This window comes from Acanthochromis polyacanthus, chromosome 18 (genome assembly GCF_021347895.1).
Source record: "Acanthochromis polyacanthus isolate Apoly-LR-REF ecotype Palm Island chromosome 18, KAUST_Apoly_ChrSc, whole genome shotgun sequence".
Lineage (NCBI taxonomy): Eukaryota > Metazoa > Chordata > Actinopteri > Pomacentridae > Acanthochromis > Acanthochromis polyacanthus.
Genome location: NC_067130.1, coordinates 3591788 through 3604135, shown reverse-complemented (window position 1 = coordinate 3604135; position 12348 = coordinate 3591788). Strand labels below are relative to the sequence as shown.

The following is a 12348-nucleotide window of genomic DNA, read 5'->3' as shown; positions in this document are numbered from 1 at the left end:
AAACTCTTGTTTTCAAAGTTGCCACGTAAAAAAGGTTATCCTAATTAATACAAATACACTTAAACTGTCCTAAGGTTCGATTTATTGTTTGTATTACACTTGTATAAAGATAATAAACCAGTTTAATCAACCCCAAAACAAACGTTTAACACTTTCATATCATCAAACTGACGCGTGACGTCTAAGCTCAGCTGTAATTGCGCTGCGCATGCGCCGTGGTCCAGAGGCTGGACGTCTGCTTTGTCGGGACCATCGATGCTGCGACTTTCAGCGAGTCAGCGGCTAATTTCCTAAACATTACGAAGGCTGATCTCGCTCTTCGGTGGTTATTAGACGCCGTGGGGTTCCTTTGAAAGCCGCAGTTCGCTCTCATTTGTCGGTTCGGACGCTTCAGACGACACAAGTCCAGAGCTGCTGTATATAAACAAAACGAGCTGCTTTTTAAGGTGGCACGTCAGGAGGAGGTGGAGCAGCTGGAACAACAACAACAGTCTTCTCCTGATAAGTTAGCTAACTTCTTGTTAGCCGTACTGACGGACATGGAAGTTGTCGTGCGACTTTGTTAGGAGCCGGACTCCAAAAACGTCGTCGAACATGAGAGAGCAGGACGGTTTGTTGTCAGGAAGGCAGTCCGTGGACAGCGAGAGACGGGGCGAACATCCCTGCAGCTGCCAGTCCTGGTCGGAGGAGAGGGGAGCCGCTAGCCAGAAGGACCCGAGGCCTCCCGGTCGTCTGTCCCGTTCTTAGTGGGGATCAAGTCGGACGTTTGGCTCAGGATGGAGACGGTGGGCAAATTCGAGTTCAGTCGGAAGGACCTGATAGGACATGGCGCATTTGCTGTCGTCTTTAAAGGCAGACACAGAGAGGTCAGTTTCACCCATAGACACTGCTTATACCTCTTTTTATGTGCACTAATTTAACCACACGCAATTTGCAACCAATGTTAATAGATTGCTGCATTGAAATCGACTTTTATTACCCATCTGGTGTGTTTGTTGTCATTGTACGGCCTTAAGAGGCCTGGGAGCACAGACAGGATGTTCCTTGAAATCGCAGGCAGATAAAAAAAACATATATATAAAACAACCAAATACTGATTAAATTTCGTGCAACACATTTCCCAAATGCACGGATTACCACAAATGAGCCTGACAGTGCAGATGTTGCACGTCGTGTATTTAAATATAGGCCAGCAGACACGTACTGTTTCCATTACAAAGCTGCTGCATAGACATGTTCAGACACGTCCTACAGCCGGAATAAAAGCATATAAAATAAATATAGTTTTATTCCAGACACAGCAGGATGGTTTTCAGACTGAAAACGAGGCCACGCAGGGGAAATGAAGGCCTATAGCATCTGTTGGATCATTTGGAAAATGGCACACAGGATGCATTTCATCCACATGAGAGGATGAGCCTCAGCTAGGAAAATAAAATATTAAAATGTGCTGCTTATATTATAGCAAACATGTTGTATTGTCTGTTATAAAACCAGCTGTAACCAGACTTCCTGATTTCATTAGTCCACACATCTCTGCTTTTGTTCAGTCACGTTAAAAACAACAGATGTTGACCCACAGTGCTTTCTATTAAAAGCTACACAAATTTGCATGTCTAATTCACATATCAAGGCTAAGACCCGCAGCGTTGGCCTACATATTATGCAGTTTTTTCCTGAATATATGTAAAAGGCTCTAGATCAGGGGTGTCAAACATGCGGCCCATGGGCCAAAAGTGGTCCTCCAGAGGGTCCAATCCGGTCCTCAAAGTGTAAAAATTCCAGAGAAGACATTAACTGCAGATTGTAAATTAGTAAAACTATAAATTTAAAATAATTTCTAGACCATGACAAGTTGTTTTGATCATGAAGTAAAATACTACATTGTTCTGTTGTCATTCTGTGTCTCCTTTTTGTAATATTTTGTCTTGTTTTTGTTGGGTTTTTTTCAGACTTTTGACATTTGTCTCATGTTTTTGTTGTTCTGTTTCTTGCTTATAATTTTTTTGTCTTATTTTTGTCATTTTTGTTTGTTTTTGTTCGTTGTTTTGGGTCTTGTTTTTGTCGTTTTGTGTTTCATTTTTGTCTCACTTGTGTTTTTTTGTCAAATGTTTTGTCTCTTTTTGTTTTTTTCGTGTCGTTTGTCTTAGTTTTGTAATATTTTGTCTCGTTTTTGTTGTTTTTTTGTTTGACATTTGTTGTTTTTATCATAACACAAAATATTCTATTATTCAGTTCCAGATACCTGCGAATAAAAGTTTTGTGCCTTGTAGATAAACTGTGATCTGGAAGTTGTATTGTGGAAATGATAAACTGAGGCTGAATGTTGTTGAAACTGAATTTATTTTTCTAAACAAATTTCAGTTTGTTCAGAATGTTTTGTAAAGAAAAAAAGATAATTCCTTAAATGTGAACATTCTCAGAATGTACTTTTTTGCAGTAAAACAAAGGAAACATTTGGAGTTGTGGTTATTTATAGGTTAGTATTCTGTGATCTTACTGGTCACTGGAGATCAAATTGGACTGAATGTGGAACCTGAGCTAAATGAATTTGACACCTCTGCTCTAGATTATTATAAAGACTAATCCAAGCATTCTTTTTGAGCAAAGACTCCCTTTAACATCAACAGACGAACCAGCAGAACCAGGCTGAGGGAGGCCGGCCATATGTTTGGACTAGCTGGGGGTGAGGGTGGCGGGGGAGGAAACAAACAAGAGGACAATAAACACAGGGGGGCTGGTAGAAACCTGCAGCAGCTCAGTCAGAGAGCTGCAGGAGATAGAGAGGAGAGGACGCAAAGTTAATAACGTACAATTGTGGAATTTAAGGGCTGGAAAGGAATGAAAAGTATGGAAAAAAGCTTGAGTCTAAACACATACATGACATGAGTTAACACAAGTGCGATGCAGTGAACGTGGCAGGACGTGACAGATTTTCTGCATCCGTCCATTTCTACTATAGTACAAAAACAGTAGATCTTTATTTGCCAAGACATAGCAAAGTAGACACTGTGAAGCTTTTTTACATCCCAAAAAGAAGATACAAGAAGTATAGTTGACCAGGCAGGTTATAGGGCTCAAAACCGTGAGATAACAAACTTCCTAGAGCCGGATTAGCTCACCAAGTAGCATCCCAGTTCCTGGAGTCCCGAGTTCAAGCCCTTCCAGTTACGTTTCAACCATTGATGGATTAGCTCAAGTAGTAGAGCGCTCGCTTAGCATGCGAGAGGTAGTGGGATTGATCCAATGGTTAAGTTTCTGGGCTTTCTGTGGCTCCTGAACACATTCCAAACAGAGTGAAAACTGCATCAAAAACAGAACAAAGCAGCATAAATAAATCCTCCATAAATCCATTTTCTCTGGCGTTCCAACTTATGGCAAAAATCGACTTACATCACTGTGTAGGAACTCCAACGTAAGTCGAGGACCCCCTGTAGATATCAAACGCTGATGCGGCCACTGTTGGGCCCTTATCCTTTCCTGACCCCAATTGGGATATGTGAAAGCAACACTTCACAGTGCTCTAAAAATGTATTTGTGACAAATAAAGGCTTCTTCTTACAAAATCCTTTTTATTGTCATCTTCTAGAAACATGACTGGGAGGTGGCAGTAAAATGCATAAACAAGAAGAACTTGGCTAAATCTCAGACACTACTGGGGAAAGAGATCAAAATACTGAAGGTAAGTCAAGAGTCATTCTGTGCCTGTAAAGAATACATCCATGTTAGCAATACCAGAGGAACTGAGAAGTTCAGCAAGGACAAAAACACCACTTTGTGTCCAGTGGTAAACCTCAGAACCTCAGAATAACATTCACCTTAACCTTTAGACCTCTTAGATCACTTCTAAGTGGTAATACAACATTTCCTGTTGTGAGTATTTCAGGATCTCGATCAAGGCGGTTGCCAGATGTAAGAGTGAAATGTGAGGAGTGATTATCTCGGCTTGATCTCACTGAACATGGGTGAAAGTAGATGTTCTAAAATTTCTTGCTGACTACAGAGAACCCTGACTGTACAAATCCATGTTTAAAGTTGTATATGTAACAGAAATGAAGGCTATTCCATGCAAATAGCGATTTTTTTTTCTCTGTTGTTTCTGCAGGAACTCAAGCATGAGAACATTGTTGCGTTACTGGACTTTCAGGTATGTTGTAGTACAGTCATAAATAATGTCTCTGTCACATGCTGAGGCTTCTGTTTACATACATGATCATCCCACCTCTTATTGTCCCAGTTTTCCTGTTCGCCTGTGCTCACAAACTAGAGCAGAGGAGTTGACGGATGTGTCTGTTCCACGTGACCCACTTCTCTCTCATGGAGCGTCAACGGTTTAGTTTCCCTCGTTGCTGAAAAGAGGCTTTTGTACATCTGTTTGTTCTAAACCTATTTTTAAGTTCTATTGTTAAGTTTCAGTAAATGCTCAGTCGTCCTTTCCCATGTTTACATTCTTTGTGCGGTCATGTGACCTGCTCTTGTTGGCCTAAGGCTTTATGGGAAATGTAGTGTCTTAAATTTTTGCTTGCCTCATCTTCTCACTACTTCCCTCCAAGTAGTTAAAATGGCATAAATAATGGCATACTGCAGGATCCAAACCTTTGGTAAAATTCTAAATTTTCATCATGGAAGGTTGCTGTCCAGAGGTGGTGGTTGTTTTCCATAGGGAGGTGGATTTTGAAAATGGTAGCATATAGATAGTAGAAGAGGAGAAGAAAGATGCATGAAATGTGGTATTTTTTAACATTTTATTGCAGGTCTTAGCCCTGTAAATTAGGTGTAAATTATTAATCGAACTCTAACCAAACTCTCAACATAAAACTAAAATGTGTGCCAAAATAGTCTTATAAATTTAACCTTGGACTACAAATCATATCTTAAAGACATAAGGGAACATGCTTGTTTGGTACAGACTGCAGCAAAAGTTCATTTTTATGTATTTTTTCAATTTAAAAGAACCGAAAACAACCGTTTTCTACTAAAACAGTGGAATACGCCAGTATATTCAGACTCCGTTTTTCCATATATCTTTTATCCCAACTGTAAATCTGTTTTTGATTAATTTTTGTATCACGATTAACCTTCAACGCGACACCAAATCTTTTATCTAACAGAAATGTGGTGCTGCGATGCCCTCAGGCTGCCAGATTGTGGGAAATGTAGCGTCTTAAATTTTTACTTGCCTCATGTTTATCTGACCTGTCTGGGGCAGAATGTGGGTGTTTTGTTGTTGTGCAGCCTGTGCACATGCAGATACAAATGTCAGTATTTTCCTCTTAACTCCATTTTCACACTACAGAGCTGCTGCATTGTAAGGAGACCAAATGAATCCACGGTCCCAGAGATGTTTTTACCCGTAGCCTAGTAACCGGTCTGAAGCTGATCGCCCAGACATCACGTCCTTCACGTCCCCAAACAGACTCTTATCTGAACTCAGCAGGTGTTCCTTTTGTCTTTTCTGGTCCATGATTAACACGGTGCCATCTGGTTAAAAAACATCTAATTTACATCGGACGAGAGTAAAATGTTGCCAAGTGACAGGAGGTCAGTGCGAGGCAAACAGACTGTAAACAGAAAGAAGAAGAAATGCAACACAAAAGTTCCAGAAACACAAAACCTCATTTTGGAAAGCCACATATTCTGTCATGTGCATTTAAATGAAAAGTCAGGATGAGTGCAGACGTTGTAGGTTTCATTACGTAACAAGGAGTTTATTTTATTGATTAGGGTTGACCTTTCATCCTCTACTCTCATCTTTTTTATCAGACAGCTCAGTGATCAAGCAACAAAAAGCACCACTAGTTCTGCATGCTTTCATCTGAGTTACTAGCTGCTCAAACATCCCAACGCAGTCACCTTATTGGCAAATATGGATTTAACTACTCTGTTGGCTCATTATCAGCAACCCGAAGAAAATCATTTTCAAAGGTTATCATATCTAACTACGTGCAGAACTAGAAAAACCTCCTTGGTCTTTATCATCTGCTCTCTGTGGTCAGCTAGGATAGTCCAAGCTGGCCTCTAAGATTACAGGTTTGTTGTGGCAGCGCAGTGTAGATGTTTTCTAGCAGGGGATCCTGCAGTCCACCTATCTAATTAGGTCAGCAGGAAACTGATACCAAACCAAACACCAGACACCAGCAGAAAGTCTTTGCTGCTTTTCACGGATCTTGTTCTTGTATCCTTGGGGAATTAAATGAGTTTGCATGTTAAATAATTGTATTATTCTAGGCTGCTAGTGTTCCAGTTTCAGGAGTGGGAACCTAAAGAATTTTAAAATGAAGCAAACTGCAAACAGACATAGGCAGATTAGAGATTGATTAGTAAATCCATACGTCATATTGAAAAAACAATCACACGCTTCACCCCTGTGTCCGTTCATTAAAAAGTTGAGGTTTCCGTCCCAAGGTTCTTTTTCGACTCATGTCAACATAAAATGACATAGTGCTTAAATACGTCCCATAATACTGCTCATAATTGTAATATAGACCCCAGCGGTGTCCACTAAAGATTCCCCTACACATACAACATCTCCAATTCTCTTAAAAACACCCCCCAAGTCAGCAGCGTATGTACATATTACAAGTTATAGCCCGAATCTACCATATAAATGCCTCATGGAGTCCCATAACTGGGTTAATTAAATACACATGAAGCAGAAAAATACACATTTTCAGCATAATTAAGTCCACCCAAGGGCTCTGAGAAACTCTGACCGCTGTTTGTTTGGACTCAGTTTGAATCAGAGAAACTTTTTCAATCCCCACAGGGAAATACTTAAAATTTTCAACATTATAGACCAAACAGTCTTCATTATACACAGTCTTCCTTATGAACTAAAAAAAAAAGCAGATTGTCTGGTTGCACCTCATTATCGTTCTGCTGTAGGAGAAAAACGACCCCGGCTTGTTTGTTTTTCTTCAAACCAATCACAGTCGTCTTGGGTGGAGCTAAACAGCATTTGCACTGTCATCAAAATGGCAGAATCACCAAAAAAAATAGCAATCCAAATGTTTGGCAGAACTTTAAATTTTCATTATGAAAGGTTGTTGTTGTACATAGGTTATTCTTTTCCATAGGGAGGTGGATTTTGAAAATGGTAGCATGTAGATAATGGAGGGGGAGAAGAAAGATGCATGAAATGTGGTATTTTTTTAAACATTTTATTGCAGGTCACAGCACTTTAAATTAAATGTGAACTCCAATCAAATTATCAAAAGTAAAGTTTTATGCATTTTTTCAGTGTCAAAGAACTGAAAACATAACCATTTCCGACTAAAATAGTGACCCATAGTGCAATATGTCAATATGTTCAGAATCCTATATCTTTTATCCCAACTCTAAATCTGTTTTAATGAATTTTTCTATCATGATTAACCTTCGACACGACACCAAACCTTTTATCTAACAGAATTGTGGTGCTGCAGTGCCCTCGGGCAGCCTGTGAAGCCAGAATGTCGGCTCTCTGGCTGAAAACTAACTGACCGGTTGGTTGCTTTCCATCTTCTATAAAAGCCAAAGACAAATGACTTCAGAAGGCCTGACTCAGCTGAACTATAGAAAACAGTGTGTGGCCTCTGACTGGTGGCTTCAGCGAGATACTGAGCTGAGGTCAGAGTGGGAGACGCAGTCATCTGTTGCCATGCGATAAGAGAAGTTTTTTCAACTCCCCTCCACTGTGTGTGTTCCCCTCCCCCAAACTTTTGCACTATTTGAATGGCTTAATGAACACTGGATGGTTAAAGAGTCTCTGGAGCTCTACACCTCCTGTTTTTACGGTATTAAAGAATGATCCACTGTTTGTCAATTGTGTCATTAAATAGATTTTTGCTGTTTGTTGGTGTTAATGTGGGAGGTTAGAAGCTGAACACTTCACACTGTCTCTCACTTGTCCTCTTATTGACTCATCTGTTGTGTTTATCCTGTCACCAGATGTACTTTAATTTGCTTTTACTTGGGAAAACCTTCTACCTTCACAGAGCTATTTGCGACTAGATCCACTGTGCAAAGCTCTAATCACGTGTTCTCAGTCTTCCTGCACTCACGTCTCTGTGCCTTGTTGTACAAAGACACAAAGTGTTTTGAGTCTTCTCAGTCAGTTCTAATTTTCTCGCAGCCCGTTAAGCTGTTGAATATCCCTGCAATCCAAAGCACCAGTTTAGTTTGCTCAAACATGATCGTTGTGTGCGTGAGGACCACCTGTTCCTTGCTTTGTCTGTTACCGACATATGTTTGTTTACTCCCACTCTTATCTCTTCTCTCATTAGGAAACTGCCAGCTCAGTGTACCTGGTAATGGAGGTAAGCTCGGAGTGATGTTTGGCTTTGTTTGCTCAGCGCTGTATTGTCTCAACTCTGACAGGGCTTGGGCTATAATTAGCCGTGTCCTCGGGCTTCCAGGGGGTAATCGGCTGGCAGCCAGTTACCAAATTTATTTTATTTCACTGTGGCCTTATAAAGAGTCTAATTTTTGTGTTTGTTTTTGTCTCTAGATAGCGTTCAGCCTGAGTGACAATGCATTTTAGTTATTTTGTCTTCGGAGTTTAGCTCAAAATGAATGTAATTTCCTGTTTTGAAAAGCATGCACAGGGGGTCCTCGACTTACGTCACAGTTCCATTCCAAGGGATCAACGTAAATTGATTTTTGCCGTACGTCGGAACTCTGGCAAAAATGTAAACAAAGCCGTTCCGTACATCAAGATATCGATCAGTTCTTCATAAAAGTCATGAATACCAACGACTTTCATGCATATGCGAATAATTGTACAAGAAGATAGCAGAATATTGTAATGGACTGATATTGTTGTCGATGTTTGAGATTTACCTAATGTCGGCGAACGTGCCATGTTTACTTAGCTCGCCTCTGATTGGCTGAGAGTCAGCAGCAGTGTGTGTGTGTGGAGTGACAGAGAGCTGAAGAACGGCGGCTAATCCTGGAGCTAAGTTACAGGCTTTTTGTAGTTGTTTTGGCGTTGGCTACAGCCCACGGTAGCCTGTGTGAAGGTTCAATAAATGCCCAGAGAACCAGATAAAGTCTCACTCATTCATCACAGGGTGGCTGGGCTCAGTCTTGGAGATAGGGTGAGAAGCTCAGACATCCAGAGGGACCTCTGAGTAGAGCCGCTGCTCATTTGTGTCAAAAGAAGCCAGTTGAGGTGGTTTGGACATCTGATTGGGATGCCTCCAGGGAGGCTTCCTTTGGAGACCTCAGGGTAGACCCAGAACCTGCTGGAGGGATTATGTATCTCATCTGGCCTGGGAAACCCTTGGCTCCTCCAGGAAGAGCTGGAAAGCATCGCTGGTGAGAGGGACTTCTGGAATTACCTGCTTTGTCTGCTGCCTCCACGAACTGACCCCGGATAAGTGGAAGAAGATGGATGGATGGATGGATGGATGGATCATTCATCATAGAGGTTCGCTACAATATGTTGCACTGTTAATACAACTTGGCCGATGTTCGTCGGTTTTGCCCTGTTCCGAGTGTTTTATTTGATCAAATTTCACTTCCATGGAGACGACTTTCCTTTTATTCGAAGCACTGCCATCAGAAGAGTCTGACTTACTCATGGGAGCCATAATGAAGAGGAAAAAGTTAGTGAATGTAGCACAATCCAAGATGGCGTACAACCAGAAAATGTAAACAAATCCGTCTTATAGCGCGGCGTGATGACGTATTCTTCTTCTCTGCTTGTCAACTAGTTCCACGTAATGACGAAATGCTGTAGGTCGATGAAGTTCGAAACTGAGGACCCCCTGTATCATGTTATTTTCATAGATTCTTTTTCCCAGTCAGGAAGTTCTTTTGATGTGCATTGTAAAGATGCATGTAGCATAATTTGCATTCACACACTATAGCTTGCTCAGGACACATTTGCATCATACAGTTTACACGCTAGATTTTCCAATATGGTTGGTGACAAGGGAGACAACATAAAAGAAATGCCAGAATCATCAGATCTCAAATGCAGTGAATGCTAAGAACTGCACGACTCTCTGTTTACTATTTTTCTGTTGAGAGTTTCACAGTGCCCTAAAGGTCATGTATTATGCCGGTCCAATGAAACTGATAGTTGTATTTTTTATGCCTCTGTCTGCGCCTGAGAACAGTAGATGATTTGTGAGGCAGCATTTCACAGCCTCCCCCGTCACACTCCGTCCTTTACTGGGTTCATTCATATTAATGCTGGGAATGGGAACAAGGGTAGAAATCTGTAAACACATCACTCTTCGGCACTTCAGTCCTCTGATCTCCTCCAGCTTTCTAGTTGCTTCAGAAGACTGGGTGATGTCAGAGTCTTATACAGCAGCCCTCCATGTTACCTGTGTTTCCTGATGTGATTCCTTTTCATCTCTCTCTCTGCCTTCCTCTCCTCTCCTGTCTCTCTCTTTCTCAGTACTGCAACGGTGGCGATCTCGCTGACTACTTACACTGTAAGTGCAACTATTTATCTGCTACTACTTCATCTAGCCAAGGTTCTTCTCAGTAGAAAAATCAGTTAAATTGACAGTGAAATGTCGTCTTTGTTGCTTGGCGACAACAAAATCAAAACGGCCCATGGATGCTTCTCTCTGTTGTCTAAAAGCAAAATTATAGATGGTTCCAAACACCAGTCAATGTTTGTTGAAGAAGAAATTCATTTAAGATCTGTAAGAATGCTTTGTTTCCTGATATGAACTGATGTTTTTGAGAGAAATGTGAACAGCAGAGCGACCGTATTTTTCAGTCTGGATCGGTGTCTTTAAAATATTCGTATTAAATACCTTGGGTTTGTGTTTTACAGAAAATATGAGCTTTCAAGAGGGAATATAAAGTACCAGGAGAGCATTAGCACTGTTATGAATTAAATGAAACTGTGTCCCGACCTTGTTTTTCTTAAAAGCTTCAACATTTTCTAAACTTCATGAGTCAATGACAGGCTTTGAATATGCTCTTAGGAGTGATTTCATTTAAACTTGAGCTTTCTATCTGAATATACTGCAAAGTGAGCTAAGTAATAAGGTGAGCTGACTGAATAAGGGCAGTTTACAATGGATACTAGAAAGTGATTTAAGGTACAAAAGCAGCCCTTAAACACTTCTTTCTACTGTCCAAGAATAATGATTTACTCAACAGTCCTTCCAGGATTTCTCAGGCGTTTTTCAAGATCATTGTGTCCTAAAATACCTGAATTTGTAGCAGCTTTTCTAAAAAATGGACATGTAAGATGCGATGCAACTGCGGGAGACAGAGACAATTGCAAAAAAGTTGCATTTTTTGCAGCTTTTGGAACATCTTTTAACATTTTAATTGACAATATTTATTCCTAAACTAATTCTTTAACACTTCAACCCATTTCTACAAGCTGGCACACCACAGTGGGAAATTAGCCATATACTGGTTTAACAAGAAGTGGTTGGTAGATTTAAGGCACTAAATGATCATTTACTATTGAATGAATCATATTTGGACATATCTGTCCTGACACACGTGTTCACACTAGGGCTGGACCCAAATATCGCAAATATACGAATATTCGTTCACTACGGCACTATCCGGATATAAATGTGGTATCCGAAGATCCCCCCCCCCCGGCAGGCGTTACCGGGTGGACAGAATATGCCGCGCTATTGTCTTCCCTCCGCCTTCGGCCCACATCGGCACTTATCGGCTCATCTCATCATGTGATCACATAAATATATACTCATATGTCTATAATATATACACATATGTCTATGTGATCACTCCCTCCTCCCCCCCCCCAGACGAAAATATTCGGAGCTTGTCTCTTCCCTGCGCCTTCGGCCCACTTCGGCTCATTCCGCCGTGTTCTTCGGCTCATCCCGGCTCCTCCATTCGTGTTTGTAAACACCACCTGAATGGCCGGGTGGCTGCAGACTCTGACGTCATGCTTCACTTCGATGCATAAACAAAAGACAAGATGCTGAAGACCTCTGCTGAAGGCAAAACGAAGGCAACAAAGGTCGGTTTACACTGGGTTCAATCTGTCATCAGGAAATGGTGGCCAGAACTGTCTAAAAATGAGAAAGGATCCGAATTTTCGGGCCGTCTCTGCCACAAGCCGCTGTTGCCACCACTACCGCACCTCCGCCGCCGCGCCACAAGGTCACGCAGAATTCACGAAGATTGGTTGAATTTGCATTAATTGCTGCAGTCACAGCATCGCAAATACATGGAGGGACTGACTAAAGCAAGCTGCTAGTTTAGAGAGAATTATTTTCTTTTGTTCTCTTACGCCTCGAGAGCACCATTCAGGTCACGACTCTGTGTTGTTGGGTCTCTCATATGACCACAGGAAGCTGCCTTTTATCAGCAGCCCTGAAGGCAGAAGGAGGTTTGGTGCTTTAATAATGG

The 12348-nt window shown here is 41.3% G+C and overlaps 1 protein-coding gene across 1 annotated transcript in view; it reads left to right on the top strand.

The window, feature by feature from the left end:
• Nucleotides 1-200: 200 nt before the first annotated feature.
• ulk1b (unc-51 like autophagy activating kinase 1) overlaps nt 201-12348 on the top strand; it is a 33986-nt gene continuing 21838 nt past the window's right edge. Inside the window, exons 1-5 of the mRNA XM_022210261.2 lie at nt 201-866; nt 3590-3682; nt 4106-4147; nt 8265-8297; nt 10391-10427. Of these exons, the coding sequence (XP_022065953.2) occupies nt 777-866; nt 3590-3682; nt 4106-4147; nt 8265-8297; nt 10391-10427 (295 nt within the window). The 5' untranslated portion in view covers nt 201-776. The remainder of the gene's footprint in view (nt 867-3589; nt 3683-4105; nt 4148-8264; nt 8298-10390; nt 10428-12348) is intronic.